Genomic DNA, 24883 nt, shown 5'->3' with positions numbered 1-24883 from the left:
AATCAGGGATCAGCATATGTCCCCTTTAATAAGTAGAAACCAGGGCTGAACCAGGCTCTAGGTGTGTGTCCATCTGCTCTGAAAACCTTGATATGTCTGCACAGATACCTAAAACATGTGTCCTGACTATTGACACTATCCCCCAGGGAAGGAAGAAGAAAGCTGGGCACAGGACAGGAGAGTGGATCCCACACTGCTGAACATACAGCTGACAATATCAGAGGATCAGGTGACACGCTCTCGCCAACAAACACTTCAGACACACAAACACACAAGCTTATGCAGTATGCATGAGCATGAATCATGGTTTTGTCTCTCACTACTTGCAAACTAAATAGTTCCACACCAGACATTATGCTTGTTGTCTTATAGTGTAAAAAAGTCAATGCTCTTCTAGTGAGCTGCAGAGGTAACATATGTTCTGCTGCTAACAAGAGTAAAAATATGTTTCTAATCGTGTCAGTGGTTTTATCCTCTACACCTGCACACAACAGTACTACTTCTCCTGTGCCCTCACGCAGAAGATGAACCATGAATTGAGTTCACAACATTCCCCAGGTTCAGTCAACACATACATTTCATATTACTGTTATATCATAGACATACCTCACACTGAAACATTAGTTACAAGAGTTTAGTTGTGGTTTAAGTGTTGAACTGCTTACCAAATGTAGATGACATATAGTTGTGCTTCTGTTTGTTACTGCATCAGCGAGGGCTTCAGAGGGAAAAATTATGATGCAATGAACGTACAGTTGAAAGAAAATACTATAATGTATTAAATACATAAAATGCATGTAATACAGATAACTTCCACCATAATTAAGGATGTTTGTTTGATGACTGCAAATCAAGTGCTGATGACTGTGTGCATATGTGCACCAATGATTGTTTAAATACAGGTTGAGCTAGTTAGCTGGCATTGTGTCAGTAATAACCAGAGCGGTGTTTAATAAGAAAATGTTCTCCTCCTTGCTATCTCTTCTCTACTAACCCTGACTGAGTGCTGTTCATATGTGTTTACAGCTAAACCACGGGGAAAAGACAAACAGAAAGGAGACAGGAAGGCCTAATCTTATATAATACTTCCAGAAGGTCAAAAGCCTCAGATGCACACAGCTTTTGTCTACATGTTTCCTGCATCATAGCTGTTCTAAACAATGAATCCTTGTTTTCTGAAGAAAAAGGTATCCCTGCTATAAAGACTCCCATCCCTTATCTTTATGTAGCATTAACACTGCCTGTCACTCCTCTTTTTTTATTTCTGTCCCTTGATCCAACCCCCAGATAGAAAAAAAAGCCACAGAAAGTGGAAAAGTAATTCCAAGCTGGGTGTGTCTGGGCATCTGCCATGCACAGTGTCCATCCCTAAAGCAGGAAAGATAGTAATCCTTAGCTCATTTTCCTGTTTCCCACTTACATGGAAAAACACACCAGTAAATCAATCACAAACTACTCAAACATGTGTACTTACACACCTAAACAAAGATCTTCAGTCAACAGTCAGAATGTGTTTACCTCTGAAAACATTCTTGGGAGGGACGTGCAGCACAAAAGGAGCGTAACCTACTGAACAGGAAACTACAGGTCTATTAAGTGCTGCGGTGTCTCCACCCTGACCTGCTGGAACATACTACAGTTTTTTTTTTTTCTTTGATCCTGGGTCACTCACTGTCCTCATAAAGCCAACAGAAATACTGTGTTTCCCACTATGTTTCCTTTTCCTTAAAATGAATTGGAAAAAGTTGTTTGCTGGGTCCAGGCCTGAGAATTCAAATATTCCTTCAGAACCATGGATAGGATACTCCTGACTGAAAGCTGTCACTCTCCATTACAGTGCAAGGAGGATGACATATTAACAGACACGGAGATCATCTGGAGCAGATAAACCAGTAGAGACTTTAAACAGCTGTCAAGCACAAAAAGACAGAAAAGATGACACACACATGGCTGAAGATGGCAAGCCCAAAAATGTTAAGTTAGAGATGAAAATCCTACCCTAACCCCCAGGCAGCAACTTCTGAGAGATGAACAGTAGAGTGTGAATATGTTATCAAAATTTCCATTACCAAAGCCAGCTGGAAGCCTTGAAAACAGGGGTGTCTAAACATTTTTCAAACAGGGCCAAGTGAATTTACGAAAATGACCGTGGGCCAGCAGCTTTTACTGACAAATTCATTAACCGTGAAAGTAAAATATTAACAGTCTATTTGTTAACTATTCACTGTCATGATTTCTGTAAAATTACAGTCACTTTTTGTGCTTAAACATCCTTGTGCCATCATTTCAGACTTACGAAAACAAACCTCACCTGGCCCTCAACTGTCTCTTGATACCAGATGTTAAGTGGTCAGTTTTCTGCTGTGGTATGTGCTGCGTAAACATCAGCAAACTCTGTTTCTTCTCAGAAGATATCCTCCATTAGGGGGCGATATGGGGAAAATATGTCAGGGTTGTTTTTTTTTGGCAGGATCAGAATCTGGAATTTATCAAGATTGCTTTCAGAAAAGAAAATATTCCTTACTTGTTCCTTGCCCTGCATTCTGAACTAATTTTCTGTCTTGGGTTTTCAAATGTGTTTCTGAACTCTGGACGTTGATGAAGCACATTTTCACATCATGATAAATTCATTTATTTAAAGATGTCAGCTGTAAGAGTTGTTCAGTTTCTGCAGAATGTACAGAGCTTTAGCTCAAGCTATGCAAAGTCTAAATGTAGTTCAATGAGATGTTACACATATACTTTTAGATTTGTTTTTGATGTTGACAGAAAATGTAAATGCACACATAATTTGGAACGTGATTAATGTCAGTACCGTAATTCATGCATTGTATAATTAATGCTGGAAATGGACCTTGCCACGCCTGGCCCCTGCACCTGACTTTGAAATCTCTTACCTGGAAAAGTGCCATAAGGGCCAACCATAATTGGCCTGATAGCCATTTGAAAAAAAACAAAACATGTTCATGTTGGACTTAAATCATAGAGACATTGAAAATTCAGATATATTTAAAATGTATTTCGACAGAATCCTCTTGTTGTGTTTTATGCATTTGAAATTCTTAAGTAAAGGTTTCTTTAAACTGATAAAAATGGTTTTGTACACTAGAGGTGTTTATGCTTCATTTTATACACACAACAGAGAAAGAAAAAGTCAAAGAGAGGTCATTTTTTTTCTTCCTCTAGGATTTTCAAATGTCTTTCTTCCGATTCATATATACGTCAGTGTGGAGATTACGCAGCTTAGAGCTTGCCGTTCATCATGGTGACAACCAAACAGTGACTTCACAAACTGGCAACGTAGTCAGCCAGCAAACAGTAGGGTCAGATACATGTCACTGTTTTCAGGGCTGAGTTACATTTTTCAGGTGCTTTCACACACAGTACTGTGTTTGATTTATAGGCAGTAGTAGTAGATCAAAGCAAAAATCTAAGCTCTGGTGAATATGCATGTGTCAGGTTTCATGAGTGAATTTTTGAATATGTGATAGGGAATTTTGTCAACTTTATACTGGGCACATGCTGATACAGCAGAGATCTGTTTAAATTGTAGAGAGTTAAAAAAAAGTTAAATTTGTATGATAATCTTACTTCAGGAGAGCTGTCCGGGGTGTGTCTGACTGCATTTGCCGATCTTCATTTTGATTTGCTCTGAAAGGTGGAGACTGGATGGATGGAAGCTGAGGACAAGTACAGGTGAGAGCTGAGGAGGAATCAGGTGTCTGGCTTGGCAGGTTCTTGCCTTTTCTGGGAAGATGGAGAGACTTGACTCTGGTGGGCTGGACATTTTTACTCCGAAAACTGGTCACCCTTCCAACAGGACCAGTTCCTGTCCTCTTACGGTTTCTGGAAATAAAATCAAACAAGCTTCTGTCAGTAAACGCCAGTGAATTGTTTACGGGATGACTTTCATCATCAATTAGGAAACCAAGGGCTGGGGGTTGGAAGGTCTTTCTCTCAGAAAAATACAGAGCACCAAACACCTCAGATCCTGCATCTAAGTTATTAATAGACAACATCGAGGGCCACAGAAATTTGTGACAGCACAATTTGAGCTTGTCAAGATGATGAAGTTATGGACAAATTACAGAGGAACTGAGTTTTCCTGAAACCAAAGTAACTTCAAACATCAAATGTTAGTGTGTTGTAGTGGAAGTGATGGAGACAGAGAGAGATGCTGTGCTGCTGGCTGAGATTACACCCAGTCATATGTTCCATTGCTTTTTACAGCAGGCCAGGGTGGAGGCCCCTCAGCACTGAAATAGACCTGTAGTTTCCTGTGTACTTCAGAGGAACAACTGGAGCATTACTGGGGGGTTATTAGTTGGTTGTAGTGTGAAATACAAACATGGTATATCTCAAATGAATGTAAGTAACTGAGATTAGGAATGGGTAGATTTCACATTTGAAATGAACCAGTACCGATGCCTGGTACCTGGCAACCAGTACTGGTACTCAACGGTACCAATTTTAGGTACTTTTTGTGTTTATATGGTAAAAAATATAAATTTGTTAAACAATAAAGTATGAAAATATATTCTTCAATATACAACCTCGCAAAGCTGTGTTCATTTCTAACATGGAAAATCACCTACTCTTCCACTCCCTTATAGTCACAAGGATGCATTTAGGTACCTAAACATGGTACCTTTGGATTTTACGTGGTGGGTACTCTGGACTTTTGACAGAATTCAGTCGTTACCAATAAAAGTACCTAATTCGGTACCCGTCCCTAACTGAGATCACTCACGGTTGTTAAGTTTACCCTTCAAGCTGAAACAAAACACAGGTTTCCTAGGAATGCTTGGGTGAGGAAATGGTCTCTGAAAACGTCAGCCAATATATGTCCCAAATCCTCTTTTTTTATTCCACTGTCACACAATTAAAGTGTATTCAGTCCACATAAACCTGCTGACGCAGGAGTGAGGAGAGCTTTTGCAAAAAAAAAAGTGCACTGCTGTCTTACTTTCCCTTTCTGTCGCTCATTTCCTGATTTTTAGCAGTTCATCAACAAATTCAACATGCCTGACAACAATTTTAAAAGGATTCTTTAAGGCAAAAACAAAACAGGTCAGGATCTCTAAACAATACAGAACAGTCAAAGATATGTCACATGGTCATGGAATAATGTCAAGTGGCCGTGGTATTTAAGCAGTTTCAGGACTGGGGCTAAGAAAAACAGCACCTGAACTTTGACCCCTCTGAGGCAACATCCACTAGCGGTGAGTGATATAACAAGAGGCCTCAGCAGATTACTGATAGAAAACATAGCGTTTCCTGAAAAAAACTGTAATGCAGTTCAATAAGTGTGTACAAGAAGTTTTATTTTCATTAGGAATACATGACAGGACAGAGGCCTGTGTGTTTATGAGGCTGTGACATCATCACCTCCTGTTGTAAGAACATCACCTTTATAAAGGTATGAGTTTGTCTCGAAACAAATGTATGGGGAGAGCAGATCTTTATTTAAATAATGCTATTCTTTGATCAAAGCGACTTTTTACCAGATGCAAAGTGACAAGGTAATGTATTATTAACAGTTATGTAGAACCACTGTTTGAAACTTGACAACAAGCAAATTTATGAACTCAGTTTGTAGCATATTTTAGTGTCCAGGGGGTGAGCAGACTGTTTTGTGTTTGTGCTCTGAGACATGTCTGTAACTTGTGACGATAGTGAATGTCCTCCCAGTGCTCATCTACAAACTCCAACCTCACCAAGCAGAGCTAACGTAACCTCACTCTTCATTTTATTGGTAGACTCTCACAGACTAACAGACCACTGCAGAATAACTGCTGACTGTGGGTTGGAATGAACATGATCACAAACAGTGTAACCTGTGTTTTAGCTCGTGTTCTATCACTCTGCTTAGCTTTCTTCTGCTGTGGCATCTATTTCTTTTTTAAAAGTTCAGCTCCAGTGTCCACCATTACAATGAAATAAATCCAAGAAATCATTTTCAGAAGAGAAAAAGTACAGATCTTGCTTTTCACTCAGTGAACTCAACTTTGCCCGCTGACATAATGTCATCAAAAGGACTTTTGGTCAATGTGCTGTAAATGGATTTATATTCTTCAGCAAGGGAGATACTGCAAAACAGCATTTAGAAATAACCGATTAAAAAAACACAATAATCTTATTTTAAATCGTGGAATATGAAGGAGGAAATAAATGAAAGTGAGACCATTGTACCATCACTTAGAAAATCCTCAACGGGTCTTTCAGTGTAAGTTAAGATAATCAACCTTTCAGATCAGTGTTTTAAAACAGTTCAATTCTCTACCACCAATTTCTAATCTGTCACCCACTTACAATAATCCTTTTAGTGACCCCTGAGGGCCCCTTGTGACCCACAGTGGGGTGGTAACAACCTAAACCACCGAGCACAAAGACTTGAGTTTAGGAGGAATTACAAGTATGCTTGAAACACAAGCACTTACACTTGCATGTAAACACAGAAAGGACAGAGCAGGCCCACACACACATTACTAACACATCAGTGACAGCCCTTTGTTTTGAGCAGCGTGTCAGAGGTACAGACGTTACAATGAGAGGGCTGGAGGGCTGTTGGGGAATTTTCAGTGCTGAAGAAGTTTCAGCTGGTTTTATAGAAATAATAACAAATATGAAAAATGGTGGTACGGTAGACATTTAGACTGGAAAAATGTATCCCTCACTGGAAAGCATTAGGATGTTAGTACACGCAGCAGTCAAGCACTCCTTAAGTGGGAGTAAAGGATTTCAAAGTTTGAATGACACCAAAGGTTCCTGTATGGTGACATTGAACAAAAGGGGAACTTAGTTTGGTCACTAAACAGTGAAAAAAAATGGAGGTGTACCAAATTTTCAATAGTACATCAGAATGTGAAACACTGGCACAGAGTTCTTCCATCAGACTGTAGTGGCAGTATAATGTGAGAGTTGCTTAGTTATTGTACCCTTCCTCTGTATACAATGTTCAAACATCAGGGGAAAATGGACTTCATGTGGGAACATGTTAGAATTTGCACTCAGAGGTCCATAAATGGCCATTCATGTGTGCAGAGTGTATCTGTTAAACAAAGTCGTATGTGAAAAACCAATAGCTCAGAAGAGAGTTATGCATGAGTTCAGGCATGTCAAGTTCTGTGTGCCTTGTTTCACCTTTGTCCTCACCTGTCATCTTTCCCAGCAGCTGTATCAGTCACAGTTTGAGACGCCTCAGTGAGATCACCACCGCTGCTAACCACCGCTGCCTGCTGGGCTTTGCCTCTCCTCTGGCTCCGTCTCCTGGATCTGATCTGTAAGACCGGGTACCAGATAACTCAGTGCTTCTGTGTGCAATTTAAATTTTATTTTTGTTAAATATTTTAATTTGTTTGTCCCGTGGTGATTAAAAAAACTTTTCAAGGGAGACAGTCAGCAGCAAAACAACAGTAACCCACCTACTGTAAGCCTTTCTTTTTACATTAGAAAACATTTAATACCAGATTACTGAGTTTAAAGTCATTTGGAAATAAAGTTCTGTACAAAATATCCACACTCCTTTTTCCTAAAATCTGTTTGAGCTTTTCAGGCAGAAAGCATAAATACTGTGCAGTAGTGCAGTAGTGCAGTAGCAGGCCAACAGCTGCCTTATAAATGAAGTTGCACCAATGTATTGGCCTGCAGGGTTGACAGAGATAGCCATCTATGTCTGTTAATTTGGAAAGCCCCTGACCACTCTGCTTTACAGAGAAATTGCTTCTGTGGATGTAACATTAACCCAAACATCAACATGACTCACACAGTCACCTCTGTGTGTTTGTGTTTGTGGGGCACATTGGATGGAAAATTTAAACACTCCAACTCCAACCTGGTTCCAACTAGCATTATGAGGCTGGACATGCCCTAATCCACTTTGAGTCATGTGTTTTAAATCCTTGGAGAGGGCCCACGTTGAAGAAGTACAGGGTAAGTAGGGGATAATGTATGGTTAACAGGTAGTTGTGGGTTCCATTTCCAAGAACTACCCACATTATCCCAGTTATTACCCAGCTACTGACTTGACCTGCTAACACAGTAGAAAACCATCCATCATAAGACTGTTTTATTGATTTAATAATACATTTAAACAGTTTTTAAACATAGCCCTGTTGGTCCATCGCAGTTAGAGTTCCAGCGGGATGGATCGTTATCTGCCTGTTGTGGTTGAGTTAACAATAAACTCTCCTCATTCAGCTTTCTGTCCTCTCTGAGCTCTGAGGTTGATGCACCTTCAAAAATAAACAAAATGTCACAACTCTGAACACTGTTGCCATATATCGAGGCATCAAATATCTATATCATTTGACTTTTCAAGTATAGTTTTTCACATTTAAGTTTCTTGGTATTGACCAGTAATCTAAAGTTACCCTCACCTGCTCCTCTGCCATCACTAGGATTGCTAAACAAGATCAAGTATAAAAAGGATTCATGTTGTTTGGCTTGCTATAGTTTTACCTCATCTTATGGCCTATGGTGTCACCAAGCAGAGGCAAGGCTAAACTTTCTGAACTCCTTTCAGCTAATTTGACATGATGTGATTAGTTTGCCTCTGGTGATGGTCATGTAAGTGAAAGTTAAAAACCATCGTTAGGGGGTTTTGACCATTCAGTATCAAGCATCTTACTTATCAAGGTTGACTAAAAATTACTCCAGTTAGTGTTTGCTTTCACCCACCCACCACCCACAGTGTTTATTCTCTCAGTCAAGACAACCAAGCACACAAGCACTTACATGGGCAATCTCGAGTGACCAAATGACCAAACAATTGTGCATTATGGCCATGTAGGGAGTAAGATAAGCAGGAGAAAAAAAAAATAGTTTCCAGATAGAATTTTTGAACAGGTAATACTCTTTACTTCTTTGGCTACAAAGCTTTACCTGAACTTGTGTTAGTGAAGCTGTAGTCCGGGATCGAAACACTTGTGCAGGACTGCGTTGTTTGGGCTTGGCTTGTGTTTGAGAACCCTTGTCTTCTGCCCCCTGCCTACTCACTGGGTTCAACAGGTACCTCTGGGCCAGATGCAAAACACGGCTCAGCACTCTTTTAACCCCAGCACCAGAGTCTGCAACAGAAAACAATCAGCCAAGATGATATTTTTCACTTCATTCTGACATCATGTGCTCTTGTATGTATTTCAAGGTGACACTTGAGATGATCATAAAAATACTTTTTTTTTTACAATACACTCATACAATACTCATAAACTCATGACCAACAGGGCCCTGAAATCTAGTTTGTTACAAGAACAACCTGTGAAAATACAGTTAACAGTCAATGTTGGATAAACGAGACAAGTTATCAGCCCCTTACAGGGAGAGCCAACTGAGCCGGGTCTTTTCTGTGTTTGTGTATTTTAGTGTGTAAATGTGTCCTTGTAACACCAGCATGTTATCAGTGGCCCACCATATTTACTCAGGGGGTTTAATCTGGCAGCCTGGACAAGCTGTGGACACAAACTCCCACTTACAGCAATGTGCTGTCCTTGATTCATTCGAGTAAGATTCTGCATTTAATCACCACAAAAACAATTGTTTCTGACATTAGTACCACAAAGAGAACTAGGGGTGCATGGATCACAATTTCCTGGCCAATCACCGATAACTGATCTTTAAAAAGCGTGACCTGCTGATACTGATTTGGGCCGATACAGATTATTATTCTTTTATTTTCATAACTGACAGCATATACCTTCAATATTGCAATCTTATTTTATTGAAAATCATTGAACAATATCTGTGAAACAATAAAATCTTCATGTTTTAACTTAACCGATAAAGTGTCCTGAATTTAAGGTCTCAGAGCAAAAAGCAACAATGGCTGGCTGTCAGACCTTCCTGGAGGAATATGAGATCAAGGAAATCGGCCTATCGATCGGTGCACGTCTAAAGAGAACATGATATTAGGTCTGAATTTGAAAAACAGACACAGCCAAAAACTAGGTTCTAACTAAGGTTCATTATTTTTCATGACTTAATTAAAAAAGGGGGCTGCATGGTGGCGCAAAGGTTAGCGCTGCAGCCTCACAGCAAAAAGGTCATCTGTTTGTGAAAGGTTGTTTGTCTGTCTGTCTGTGTCAGCCCTGTGATTGCCTGGTGACCAGTCCAGGGTGTACCCCGCCTCTCGCCCAATGACAGCTGGGATAGGCTCCAGCCACTCGCGACACTGCACAGGATAAGCGGTTCAGAAAATGAATGAATTAATGAATTTAAAAAAGGTAAACTACCCCCTATCTAAAAAAAAAATAAATTAAGAATCAAGTGAAATATTCCAGCTACATTCAGGTGTGACACATTGTTGGACTCATTCCTGAGACTAATTAAAATAATTGATTTAAAGAGAAATGCACAACCCTCAAAAGTACTCCATCTTACACAGTTAGACTTAGTTGGGAACCCTTTGAATTTCATCATCAGCATGGTGTGGCAATAAGCCTGTAGCACTTTTAGCACAGTTAAGATTGAAACTCAGGTAAATTTGATAGCTGCTTCCAGCTTGTTTGTAATTTAAGTTCAGGTGTTTCTCCTCTTACTCTAAATTTGTCTAATTTCTTCTGAAGTAGTTACCCTTACCCTAATAGATTAATAATTTAAACATGAACAAAATGTCAAGTGCTACTGTGCTGTTCAAAAGGACACTTTCCTCAAACAGCTTTAGTAATGTTAAATACAAAGCCCACTCATATCGGAGCATATCTGTGTTTGTGTGCACATGGACACGTGTTTATTTGCTCTTGCTGTAAGCTGCTGCCAACAAACTGTGAGAGTAAGGACAACAACCAACTGTGGGTTTGTCTGGATACTTGTTTTAAATGTTTGTTTCCAGCACAGCTCTGTCCAAAGGAGTTGCGTAGAAGGGACAGTTTGCAGTTACGTAAGCTGGGGATGTAGTGACGAATGCAACAAGCTTCAATGGATACAAATCTGCTCTACTTAAACACTCTTCAAGCAAGGTTTTACATAGTTGTGAAACAAATTTAAGGCTAATTTTCAAGTATGTTGAATTTCTTACCTTAAATTAAGTTCACTGAGTGACAGTGACTGCTGCATTATGTGGGGAGGGAATAAGAGGAATTTTGATCTTGATTTGATGTTAACTTTTGTAGTTTGTTTCATTAGCAAAACAAAACAGAGGTAACTGTGTACTCGTCTGACTAGCAAAGTAATCAACCACAATTATATCTGTTAGCAGACTCAAACATTCTTAGTTCGTCTGTACTTTGAAAACTTGATTTTTTTCGCACTTTCAGTTAATGTCCATACATTACATTCATTGAAATGTAATGTAATGTAATTTACATTCATACCGTACATTCCCTTTTAGTCATTTAAACAGTTATGTCAAATAACCCATGCCTTAAATGTGTCTTTAGTGAGCCTCTGTTTGTCAGTAAGTGACCTCACATATTCAGAGAGACACGTGGTATCTTCCGCCATTGTTGTAAACAAGCAAAAACCAACTTGCCATCCAACACAAAAATGTGACTGTTTACTGACATCACAAGAGTCTACTGAACACAGCTATCAGTGTAACTGATGATGTACAGAGAGTGACTTGTTAGGGGTCAGTTCTTTTACTCTCCAGTCCCATTACTGTTTCCCTGCCTTCCTGAAATTCATGAAAGAACCACAACATTCATCTTCCTCACCATCTTACATGCACCAGAAAGGAAGGTTATTTTGGACAGCATTAAAGCTTTCAATACCCCTTTCAGACCCCAAAATACAAAACAAGCAATAACCCTTCTGTTGATAAACGTTTCCTTTGCTCTGTCAATTAATAAAAACTGAGATACTAGATACAAATATGACAATACAACAGAAAGTAGGTCAGTACATTCAAAGTGCTCAGAGATTTGTAACTTCATGCAGCTCTTATTCAAAACTGCAAGAAAAATACAGAACGGTTAGTGATGGGTGATTTAACAAAGTGGCTGAACCTGAGGTATGAATTTTTCCAACAATTCAGCTGCTTCAGCCTTTAGTAAATAAATTATTTAAGGTCTTTAGTCTTTAGGTTGTGCAAACACAAGCAGTTAGGGAATTACCCAGGATTGCAATGTGGCTCACATGAATTCATATCAGGGCTGCAACACACATGGCAGTCTAAGTCTACAGTATCCCACCATCAGTACACGCAAAATAAGACAGCTCAATGTCAGATATGTAAAGAATTGGATGCCCCCACTCACCTTCTCCAGTTTCTCCTTCTGAAGGTGCAGATACATTTTCTTTTCTTTTTTTCTCTCCCGTGGCTTGGAGTGGGCATGTTCCATTAGTTTCGCACTTTTCTGAAAGAGAAGCAAACAAAAAATGGCATAAAATGTGATGTTAGTTCTAATATTTGACATTGTAATCAAAAGCATTGGGTTTTGAACCCTGATCTCAAAAATACAAGCTCAACTAAACAGCTCTGTGCCACAGAACATATCTATGACTGACAAAAAATGATTAAGACAATAGAAAATGCAATAAGTACTCTGATAATAAAGACTGTTTGGATCACAGGTAGTTTTTAAATCAACACTTTAACAAGGCTACCAAAAAGACAGTGTGTCAATCCAGTCAGCAGGAAGTTTCAGTTGTGTTCGGCCTACTTGAATGGAGTGACAATGGAAATCAAAGGGAGTTTAAGTTTTTGGGTTTGTCATGTGAGAAGGCAGAGGTGATGTTGACATTTAATTTGTTACCACGTGTATCAGCATTTTCAGACAAGTTTCAAGGACAAGGCTTGTGCCAAACAGGAAGGACCAATGATTAAGTGCAGTTTGTCTCGGCCTAATGGGAGGTTTCTTTACAGTCCTGAGAAGGGTTATCTTTGAAGTTAAAACAACTCCATTTCCCAGACTCCCCACCCCCAACCAAGCTTGACTCACGCTTGACTCATGTTTCCCACCCCTCCCTTAGCTTGCTCAAATCTATCTCAATCAATGTCAGACATCCATTAAAAACCAACTTCAAGACAGTGCCAGGTCGCAGCATGTCTCTCATTAGCCACCTGTAGAGCCATCTGGAAAAGAACATGTGACTTTCAGGAGGAACCAAGTACTGACCTAATATAACTATGTTATGCAACTAGAATGTTGTAAGACAGTCTTACACATATTTACTTCAAAGAAACAGAATCTAAAACACACTATGAATGCTTTATCACCTGTAAGCTCACCTGCAGTTTTCTAGTGGGACTTACTGCTGCTATAAGAAGGCTTGAAAATGCTGAAATGCTAAAATCTTCCTTAAAAATAGCATATACTCCATTTTTCCTATTTTGTTGGGAGCTTGAGCAGAGAATTTTAAAAATATTGCACAGCTTTAGAAATGTACATCTAATACTTTTCTCTAGGTATTTCATGCATTTGTACTATTCAATAGCCCCCTTCAACTGGGTGCCTTGCTCTCTGTGCACAGTTGTTGTAGACTTGTGTGTAAAATTTGCAAGGCCACTCTTTAATCACATGATTTCAGTTTTGATCATCATGTCTATAAAGATCCTTCTGACAAGTGAAAGTCACCTCTCTCTGGTTTTGTATCTCACAGAACCACAGAACTACACACGTTTAGCTGTTACCTGTCATCAATGCTTTCACCTCTCTATTTAATGGCATTTACTCCATCCGACACAAACAAAGTGCATGTATAGCACAGTGTAGTGTAGTGTCAAGGGGGTCAGTGTCAAGTTTGTTTCCGACAGTAATGTTGTAATTATATATGCAACTGTGGCCCTCGAGGTCTTTCACCAGACACACCCAGGATTCAACCTCGTGTACAAATATTCAGTACACAAACAAACACAGTGATGTGGGGAGTGAGAGCTGTTAAATATAAACACATGGTTAAATCACAACTCAAACTGTTGAGGACGTCAGCAGGTTAGCTCAGCTCCGGAGTTTCTCTATGACTCAGGGCGATAATGAGAAGGTATGAATGACAGTGTGTTTTGCTTCCCTCTCCCTCTCCCCCTCTAAGTCAGTTTCAGATGACAGAGTACTCTGCTGATTCCTCAGTGTTCAGGAATTAATGCTGATGACACACAGTCCTTTGAAGGTTGTGTTTAGGTCTGTTTGAAGCATCTGCCATCCTCTGGGAGTTGGCAGGGCAGCAGACCTACAGCTAGGATTGAATAAGCTCCAATGAAAGGGAAGGCTCAGCAGATTTTGGGGCCTAGATGCTTACTGACAGTGCTCAATGGCAGCTTTTAAATCAAGATCACTAATAGAAGTGGAAAAAGTAGACAAGAAATAGTGATTGCCAATAAACAACATATATGAAACTTAACTGTTTGCAGTTTTTATATGTAAATTTAGTGTAGAAGGACAGGCTGGCTGAACTCTGTTTGGCCACTGCAACACAAAGCTGCAGCAATAACTCAAACAACAGTAATACAAAAACTGTACTCCCAAATATCTATTGTGAAGTTTATGGAAACACACTTACTCCATACAATGGTTTGTTCTGATGCACTGGTATGGCATAGCCCTATTATCATTGTCACTTTTTTCTTAAAAAACAAACAAAAACAAAACAAAACACTGCCATTTCTTGCACAACATGAAATCAGATTACAAGGGCTCATGGAGCCACGGCAACAAAGCAAATAATAGATCAAAATTGTTAAGCAAATATAGTCTTTGTAAGTAGTTATTATGATTCCTAGTTTCCACAGTCAAATGAAAATCAGCCTGTAGTGAAATGTTCCACAGAAGCATTTTTTTAATAAATGTGTCAAAGGTAAGAGAATGAGAAAAACTGGATTGGAACTGGGAGAGGGAGAAAATCTGGGAAATAAGAAAAGACACAAAGACTTGACTTGAGAGAAGAAGAAAAAGCATGATGGAAAGGAGTGGGCCTGTTCGTCCCTGATCCTGGATGACCCTGAGTGAGTTTTGACCCTGTCATTTACCAGCCTGTCTTTTACCAGCCTATGGGCATAATGCAGGGTCAAAGTTCATTCCCCGTGGGCAAAGGTCCAATAAGGACTGAGAGGACTTGGGTGCAAGGGTGTTTGGGTACCAAGCAATGAGTTACTAATAAAAACTATGGGATAGGGTTATGGGTGGTATAAATAAAAGTGAATGCTTTTATCAAAGTAAGGTATGGAGAAGGGGAGATGCTGAGAGGACAGAGAAATGAAGGAGTGAGGGGGTTGGGAGAAAAGACACCAAGGGTGAGAGAACAAGAAAGGAACTGAAGCAGTAGGATTTCTACTTTCTAACCTCTAATTAAAGCTGCCAAACTGCGAGTAATGAACTACCTAAACAAAGTCTGAGGCCTTTAATTTAAACTGAAATTATATTGTCATTTATAGTGTGGGGCTAAACACAGTTCAGCAGAGGCAAATGTTCTTAACTCCCACTCTTTGGTTTAACCTCCTCATTTGGTGTGTTTGTTAGCAATTGTATCAGGGTATCTGCTAAAATCCTGAGGTTGACTTCAATACCTTTTTAAGACTTTTTCAAAAACCTTTTAAAAAGTTTTAAGACTTTATCGCAACTTTCAGTTGTTGTTGGCTTCCACTTTTTAACAGTTGTAGTTTACATTTTTACAGAAATGATGGAAGCTAAGGAGGAATAAAGCTTGAAAGAACAAATGAAACTAAAGGCAGGTTCATCCACACTCCCACAACAAGAAACAGCAGTTATTCAAGGCCAACTTGCTGAAGAAAATGAGAAAATATTTAATCATTTTTAAAATTTAGGACATGTGCCGGAGATAGTGTGATTTGCTTTAATGTTGTATTTAATTTCTCTTTATGAAACTAGAAATGACGTTAATTTAAAGCTGGTGTTTATATCGCTCACAATCCTTATTGTTGTATTTTATTGTAACTAGAGTCTTTATGTATTTTTTTTTTTTTTTTTTTTGATTTTGGTATTTTTCTATTGACTCCAACGATTTCTGCTGCTAACACAACAATTTTCCAGTTTGGGATCAATAAAGTAACTATATTCTTTTCTATTCTATTCTATTTGAGAACTTTATCGGCTGAATGTTTAACGCTCCAATCAGGGGACAGTTGCAAGGAGGAAAATAAATATTCATGGATATTTTTTGCGTCAAAGCTTAAATACCTATGAAACTCAATACCTCATAAAACCACTATTAAGACTTTTTAATACTTTTTAAGGGCCTTAATTTTCCCAAAATTGATTTATCAACTTTTAATACTTTTTAAGACCCCACAGACACCCTGTGTATATACATAGGATAAAAGAATTAGCATGTGCATAACAGTGTAATAGACCCAAGTAAGACCTGATTTTTTTTTTTTTGTCAATAAAACACTTACCATCTGCTTGGCCTACCCATCACCTGCCCAGTGGCTTAACAAATTGCAAGTAGAAACGGATAGAACTGTAGGAACTATATCACAGGAAACTTTTTAGGAAAGAGCTGGGGAGTAAAAGGCAAACACAGACACACACAGAACACAGGACATGGGCAAAGAAACATCAAGGTTTTGTGACAATGGCACAGTCACAACAGCCCTTCCCTTACTGCAGTACAAAAATAATCCTACTTAAATCAGAAGGGAAAATGCTATTTGATCTAATGATTTTCCTAAACTATCAAGCACTGGTTACCAGTCACTCAAAGCAAGAAGCCAGACAAGCCTCCAAGATGTGCACCTATGTCCTACAACCCCCAAGTCACCTTGAAGTTCAACTGAAGCACTTGGTACAATAAGTAGGTCACTGGAGTTAGATAACAACAAACAAAGTTCAGGCTATGACCCCTGAGCCCCAAAGGAGTTCAAGAGACTTGTTATCAAAAGGGCCAATTTATCATCACTCTAAAAATAAACACACTTACTTAGTGGGGTTTATTTTCATTTCCTTTCTTACATTATTTCTGTAGTACATAGTGGGGTAGAGGCCCCTGCATGGTTAATTGATCAGTTGAAGTTTTTATTTTTTTTCAAAGTTTGTGACCAAATGGCATTAGTAACAACCCCACTCACTAAAGATTTGGCTAATGAAAGGAGATGATAGCCCAGGGCTGATAAGTGGGGTGCATTCCACTTCAGCTGTCACAGAGAAATGGAGATGAAGGTGATACTCCAAGGAGCCTCTACAGGATGAGAAGCTTACTAGAAAGCAGGCCCCGACTGAGGTCACAGGTAGGCCAAGTGCCTGTGGCTGAGAAGCCTTATCCGGGTTAGAAAGGTGACATTCCCGTAAGACTAATAGATGCCCAAACAGAGGCCTCAGACCAAAGACCAATCCATTTCACCCCTCTATTCTAACCTGACCTTGCCTGTAACAACATCGACAATCTGTGCCAAATAAAAACTGTCCTATGTTTCAGCATGGTTGTGACAATCTAAAACATAAATGGAATCAAAAATATGAAAATACAATTAGTTAATTCAATGAACATTCTGTCCATGAACCATTTATGAAAACCACACTCAGAGAAATAATTGACTGATGTTTGAAGAGATAATGATGCAGTAGTGTCTAACACACTAACTTCCTTTTGCACTGTATGTCCTGGTCACCAACCATTCAAACTGTTCTTGTGAGACGGACAGGGAAAACTGCAAATGATTTTAAATTTTTTATTTTTTCTTATTTCCTGTGTTATGAGGTAAATCCCTGGGACAAAGCAACACACACTTCCACAACCCAACTTAATGCTAGTACTGCAGTGAGGTTGCTAGAGTGTAAATAACAGCTAAACAGAGAGTCAAAAATGGTGTAAAAATGAGATAAAAATTAAAAAAACGTTGGAAAAAGATTGGTATATAATACACCTCAAGGAATCGTACAGTAGCACATAAATAGATAAATGTAAAAACACACGGTACTTACAAGGAAATACTTCTGATAATATTTGTTTGTAAGTTAATCTAAAACTCTAATGTGAGAGAAAGGATTTTTTTTCCAAGTACTTATATTCTAATCAAGATAAAGGAGCCAAACCTGTCAAAGCCAGTTACTGACCAGCACAAAACAGCTTCTGTTTAAAAAAGACTAGACAAAATTTGATAAAAAGTGAGATTAATTTCTGTGTCATCATAAAGGTCCATGACGGAAACGCTAACGACTGCAAATAAAATTTACTTTTTTTCCCCTAAATGCTGAGTCACTGCACTAATACTTGAGCAGCAGGCCAACAGGAACAAGGTAGGTATCGTGGGAGCCTGCAGAGAAGAGCGGGGCCATAGCATCTGCTCCAACAGTAGAGGAGCCGAGGAAAAAAAGGAGATAGCAAAGAGGGCACAGGAGGGAATGGAAAGAATGAGATAATAAACAATAGGGGGCATGAGAGGACAAGAATGAGCAAACAAGACAAAATAGAGCTGACAAAAATGTAGAGTAATGTAAGAGTGGGGCCGGATGAGAAGGGAAGAGAGAAGTACTGAAAAGAGAACACAAGGTGAGAAGTGAGAAGAGAGAGATGGGGGGAGGAAAAGAGGAATATTCAGGACTGTAAAGGAATATAAAGTACTGTAACCTCCAGAATGAAGGACAGAAGGATGTATCTATCAGCTCAGAAAGCTCCCCAGTGTGACTCAGCTTTACCTGAAGTCACAGCTGACTCAGCTGGTCATTGGTCGTGCCCTAGGGACCCTACTGTGGCAGATGAATATACAGTATTCATTATTCATATATGCATATATTTTATACACACACAGTTAACCCTCAGCAAATTAGAATATGATGGAAAAGTTAATTTATTTCAGTTGTTGTACTAAAAAAGTGGAGCTCACTCGCATACAGATTCAGAGCACACAGCATAAAATAGTTCAAACATATTTCTTTTAATTGTGATGATTATGGCTTACAGTTAATTAAAAAAAAGTAAATATAAACGTGAGACTGTTCATGGCCATATTCCCACAGATGGTAGCTTGGGAGTCATCACAGTGGATTTTGTTCCACCTGGTTTTGCTCTGCTCAAAAACTGTTTTCCCTGCATACACCAAAATCTATTAATACATGACCGGTCAACTCTACTCTGCCAGTAAACCTAGAACAAACAGGAATCAGGACACTCTCCAGATTTATGTACAAAAAAATTATGTTTTTGTGGAATCTATCAAAAGAGATCACCTTTATGTTAGTTTTACTCCCTGGTATAAATCTCTCTCATCATTCCTTTCTGAGTCCTTTTCAAAACTAAGTCAATATTCTGGATACCAGGATGGGATTCACAACACTGTCTTATTTTATAAAGCATAGATGACTGAAGAGGGTTATTAATGAGCAGTGGAAATCGGACAAAGCTATAAGCAGGGTTCATACAGATTTTTCATGGTCAAATTCAAGTACTTTTCAAGGAGTTTCAAGGTCAATTTTCAAACTTTTCAAGTACTGTGAGCGATTGTTAATTTCATAATGTTAAGAAATTGATGCGCACACAAAATGGCAATTTCATTGTTTTGTGTTCAACAGCACGTTTGTTCACAACTTCACAGAGAAGACTCGCATTTACAAAAAAAAAGCATTTTTTTCCTGATTCTTGTCTTTTTACTACTTCTCAAAGAACTGATTCTCATCACTTGCTAACGAAACTGGTATCATTATCTTTGAAACTAAGAGTAATAGGAGCATTATGAGAATTTATATTTTATTTATTATATCACAATTTTTTTTTTTAATGCAGCTCCCTACTTTGTGAAAACAACATCCCTCCACAGTAGATGGTCCACAAACAGGGCAGACTGGGAGGACAAATTAAACGCACCCTTCCCAACACCGTGTATGTTAATGAAGCAGCTGACAGCTCTCAGTGGATCAGTCTGAAGACAAACAGTGAAGTCATATCTCCAGTTCAGACCCTCAGAATGAATCTGAACACCTTATAACAAACAACCACACGTTAAAAACACCCGCGTTTAACACATGGAGCTTATCATTTAGCGCGAGCACATTAGCAGTAGCTCGCGCAAGCGTCAGCTGATGAGGAGGATGATTGACAGCGTTTTCTCATAATCTGACACAGATGTCATGTTGCAGCAGGACAAAAACACTGAAACAGGTGGTTTGACGCTGTCCCTCTGCAGTTCTGATCAAACATAACTAACGCTAAGTAAAATCTGTTACGCTAAGACTGCTGCATGCCAAAGTTATGATCTCCTAATGAAGAGCGTGAGGAGACGCGCTGATCCAGATGCATATTGGGCTGATATCTACTTCATATAACCTTACAAAAACTCGCTGTGAGTTATACACAGATAGGGTATGACTAGGCTATATATCCCACACTGACTTGCAGGAACGGGATATTCTGTGTGGAGCACCTGCAGTCCGAAACTGAAATCCGGCCAAGAAAGGGAATATTTTCTTTTGATTAAAAGATCGATCCTTGGACTTTATGAATCTATGTCAAATTTTGAAAATGAGGATCGTTTTTATTTGTGAGAATCGTTTTTTTTAACCCAGTCCTACTTTTTTTGTATCGAATTCTATGGTTTTTATTATTCTCAAACAATGAGTTAGATAGCAACATCTCAGACGCTTAAAATCAACCAAGCCGGTAGCGCGGCTTTAGCACGAACGAGCCATCTAACCTTTATGGTTTGATGCTCGGGGCAGGTTATCACATGACCGTTGTTCGTCTGTGCCGGGTCTCAATGAGAAACGCCGTTTTGTTCCTTCGTATGTACAGGGCGAGCCTCCCACTCCGCCGCGGCCGTATGCTCAGACCAGGCACGACCCGGTATTTGTAGACAAAACTTGTCACCGCCCGACCACAGTTATTTTATAACCTGCCCCGACAAACATCCGCGGGCCACACTACCTTTATGTTGTATGGGACACTGCCTTCATCACTCATGCTTAGCATGTAGCATAAAAAGGTGGTTAGCTTCAACAGGTAGCAGGCTAATTAACGTGTAGGGCTAACAGGGTACCTCTCATGTGGCTGGCGAGTGCGACTCGCCCATAGCTTCCACTGCAATCTCCTTTTAACATACATTGCAGTATGCTGCACGGGGATTTGCGCTACGTTTAATCCAAAATTTGTATTTTTCTTTCTCCAGCCAACGGACATTGAAGCGGCAGCCTCCCGGCGTGCTGTTTAAGGAACAATCCTCATAGGGGAGACGTCACAGCGCACATATAAACAGACCAGTTATGTTACACCCGCGAGCCCATCAGATGGAACGTTTTTTTTCCCCCACAATTTTATTCTATTTCTCTCTATTTGATCGATCTGTTGAGTTAGGAAGCTGAGTATTGAGTTATATACGATTATAAATTCAAGCATTCTCAAGCACTTGGATAGAAAATCAAGTACTTTTCAAACCTTGAAAACACAACATGAAAAAATAAGCATTTTCAAGGATTTCAAGGACCTGTACGAACCCTGTATAAGGCTCCACAGAATGCATGCTGATGGATTGAATTTCTGAAATAAGGAGCCTGATAGAAAAAAACTCCTGCGACTGTCACATTTACCAGGGTTGTAACATGAATCAAAGCAGATGCAAAAGGAATACAACCAGAGTGAAATTCACTTCACAGTATTGGTAGCAGCACCGTGACAGGGTCATAATTGAATGACAGAGAAAGTGAGAGAAAGTGTGTGTGAGATAGAAAAATACAAGACTGTGTGTATCAGAGAGGCAGTGAGTGAATCAGCTCGTTTCTCCTGCTGCCTGAAGGGCCAGACTGTCTGACAGCCCAGAAAATAGGGATGACTCATCCTTACTCACACACAGCCACACATTGTAAACACCGCCACATACACAGGTGCACGCACACACTAACACAGATTTATGGCATAAACCAAACATAAACCGTTTTCTGTGGCTCCCAACAGCCTTGAAAGAAAACCTACGACTCCTTTTCAGATTGTTCCTTTAATTTAACAGTTTTCTCTTTAACTCACACACTGCACCCTTTCCCTTCTCCTCTTTTCCTCTCTTGCCAGTTGCTTTGTTAAAGACAATCCTGCAGCAACTAACATGTAGCGCGCACACACACACACACACACACACACACACACACACACACACACACACACACACACACACACACACACACACACACACACACACACACACACACACACACGGTAAGTTTGCATTCCAATCTGTCTTTGGTGAAGATTTGACTGCAGGGTGAGGGGTTTCCAGATCTTATGGAGTTGATACCTGAGCAATCTTCAAAGATGAAAGTTTCTTTGATGTTTCTCTCTCTCATTCTCATACACACACACACACACACACACACACACACACACACACACACACACACACACACACACACACACACACACACACACACACACACACACACACACACACACACACAAACACACACACAAACACACACACACGAACCTGGGCAGTGTGACAATTTGGAGACTTCCAAGCCGTTTTTTGCTCCATCAGTTTACCAGACCAAAATAAAACCAACACAGACTGTTGAACAGTTTCCATACTGTAAGGAGAATTGAGCACTCTTCTCTGTCTTTCTCACAATACATGATTTTTTTTCTATTTTAAAAGTTTAAACACTTGATCTACTGACTTTAAGACCTGGAACAAAACTGTGCATTTGTGTGTAACAAGATCGGCATTTGTGCCATCGGGGGTTAAGTAGTACAGACTGAACGAGTAACCAGAGTAACTGTGTCCCATGTGGTCTTAGTGTCTCTCTGCTCCCTACACATCAGCCTGAGAGCAACTTCTTTATGTGTGTATGCGTGTCGTACCTTCTTTGGGTCCATGGTGGCTCTCATCCAGCACCAGACTATTCATACATTTCAGTTCCCAATCTTGAACCTCAGTGTTCCAAAGGGCAGGGACCAGCACTGTGTACTTAGCCCTGCAGACAGGATTTGGGTGAAGAGAACAAATAAGGGATGGGGAAAGGTGAGAGGGAGTTCATGACATAATTCCTAAATGAGAGTTGAGGTACATTTAACATAACCAAAGAACTCAAAAAGGGAGAAACAGTGTTTTGATGTTGTGTAGCCCAGACAAGGAAGCCCAGACTCCGGCTGTCTTTGAGTCCAGACCGAAAACATGCCTCCTTTATTTCGCTTACTCTGCCCTCTAATGAATCCAAACTTCATATATATTACATCTTTTTTTTTTTTTTTTTTTTTTTACATATTTATATATATATATATATATATATATATATATATATATATATATATATACACAAACACATATATACATACACCCACACATAATATCACATATACATGACTATATATACACATAAAACAGGAAATACACACATACGAAACAGGGCTTAGATCATATTTATTACATCTTTGAGCCAGTCCTATTGATTCAAATAATAACTTTTTAACCAAACTGAATTTTTCCTTAAATATTTTAACCAATTCCACTTCTTTTCATTCTTTCCTGATTCTACTTTTATTTTTTTGAATAAAAGGAAAACATAAAAAAAATGACAGGAAGTTGAGAAAGGAAGGTTAAGACTTTACATAAAAGTAGTTAAATGAGGAAAATGGAAGGCAAAGGGGAAAGGAAGTAGAAACCAAGAGAGAAACATAACCTATTATGATTATAATAAAGAGACCAGTCACTAAGGGTATGAAAATTTTGCTGAGGATAAGAGAATAAGTCTGCAGGAAAATTAAAAAAATGTATTTATTATAACATTTAGATATCATCATACTCATTAGCGCTCCAGGAACCTGTTAGTGTATAAAATGACGATCAGTCCTAAAGTTGTCACAGTATCTAAGATTTGACATTGTCAATCAGGGATCTAAATTTACATGAAGAAAAGGGAAACAAACATGGGATAAGTTTTGCAAATCAGACAAAGACAGAAAGTAGTGACGTAAGATGCACTGTGGGTCATTGTTGCCCCTTTTGAATCCACTGACAGCTGACTGACAGCCAACTGTAGACCGACAGGGAAACGAGATGGATGAGACTCTAAACCAATCATTAATCAGAATAGTCTATACGGGTGCATGACAATTACCCTTTCTCCCATTCACAGAGCCTAAAGGAGCAGAGATCCTCCAGGAAAAGAAGAAAGGGTTGAAGATCTTGCCTCTTTCCCTTGTTTAATTTGTCAGTCTCCCCCACCATCACCCCCTCCCCCAGTAGAGGAGCTTCTTTCTGTGGTTGCTTCCCTTGGAGACTCTGCATTCATCGTTCTTTTTCTCTTTACCCCACTTGCTCCCTTACCCTCTTCCTTTAACAGTATCTTCCCAGTGTAAGGGGATCCAGCCACGGGAGACAGTGGAACCACTTAGTGTTGACTTCTGACCAGGCTTTCATAATGATGCCAAGAAGGCAACAAGGACTTATCAATGTGACATCATGGCAGGACGCCCACTTAACACTAGAGCTCGAACAAGATGGGACTGTCAGGACTGTTCGGCGTGAATGGGAACACAAGAGAAATCTGGCTAGCTTACTGGAGATAAAGAATAGTGCCATTATGTGGTTATGCAAATAATGCCCTAAATATTAAATGCTCAGCACAACAGTTGTTGAGCTTTCTCTACTACAATCTCTAAGATTTGTCCTTAACAATCTGATTTTAAGTCATATAGAGATACCTTCTCCTTGCCAGTTACCCACTTGCTCCATTAACACAGCTTCAAAGTTTTAAGGTAAACAAGATTAGTTTTGAACAGCAGGATTTTACTGTATACCAAGAGCACACAACTTTACACCAACAGCTTGTATGAAAGGAGTTCATCTTCAAAGACAAATGTGATAAACTAGATTTTACTAATCACTGTGCACCAGTCAGTCAAAAACCCATACAGGCTGTATACACAAACCCGGCGACCCTGCTGAGTTACCATAACAACAGCTCAATGTCAACAAAGCATGTCCATGGCCGAGTGATGTTTATATTCAACATTGTGAGAGACAGACCGGAAGTGCAACTGAATCTGACAGGGGCTTCAACTGGAGCAAAGATTT

At 39.4% G+C, this 24883-nt stretch overlaps 1 protein-coding gene across 1 annotated transcript in view; it reads right to left on the bottom strand.

The window, feature by feature from the left end:
- Window positions 1–24883, bottom strand: part of LOC141796205 (uncharacterized) — a 43142-nt gene that overhangs the window by 12885 nt on the left and 5374 nt on the right. The window contains exons 10-14 of the mRNA XM_074677191.1: window positions 22669–22781; window positions 12195–12293; window positions 8884–9068; window positions 7156–7280; window positions 3592–3846 (exon numbers count right to left, since the gene is read on the bottom strand). Coding sequence (XP_074533292.1) covers window positions 3592–3846; window positions 7156–7280; window positions 8884–9068; window positions 12195–12293; window positions 22669–22781 — 777 coding nt within the window. The remainder of the gene's footprint in view (window positions 1–3591; window positions 3847–7155; window positions 7281–8883; window positions 9069–12194; window positions 12294–22668; window positions 22782–24883) is intronic.

Source organism: Halichoeres trimaculatus, unplaced genomic scaffold (genome assembly GCF_033239565.1).
Source record: "Halichoeres trimaculatus isolate MK-OKI-2021-1 unplaced genomic scaffold, fHalTri1.1 fHalTri1_scaffold_10, whole genome shotgun sequence".
Taxonomy (NCBI): Eukaryota; Metazoa; Chordata; class Actinopteri; order Labriformes; family Labridae; genus Halichoeres; species Halichoeres trimaculatus.
The sequence above is the reverse complement of the archived record's forward strand: the minus strand, read 5'-3'. Positions and strand labels throughout refer to the sequence as shown.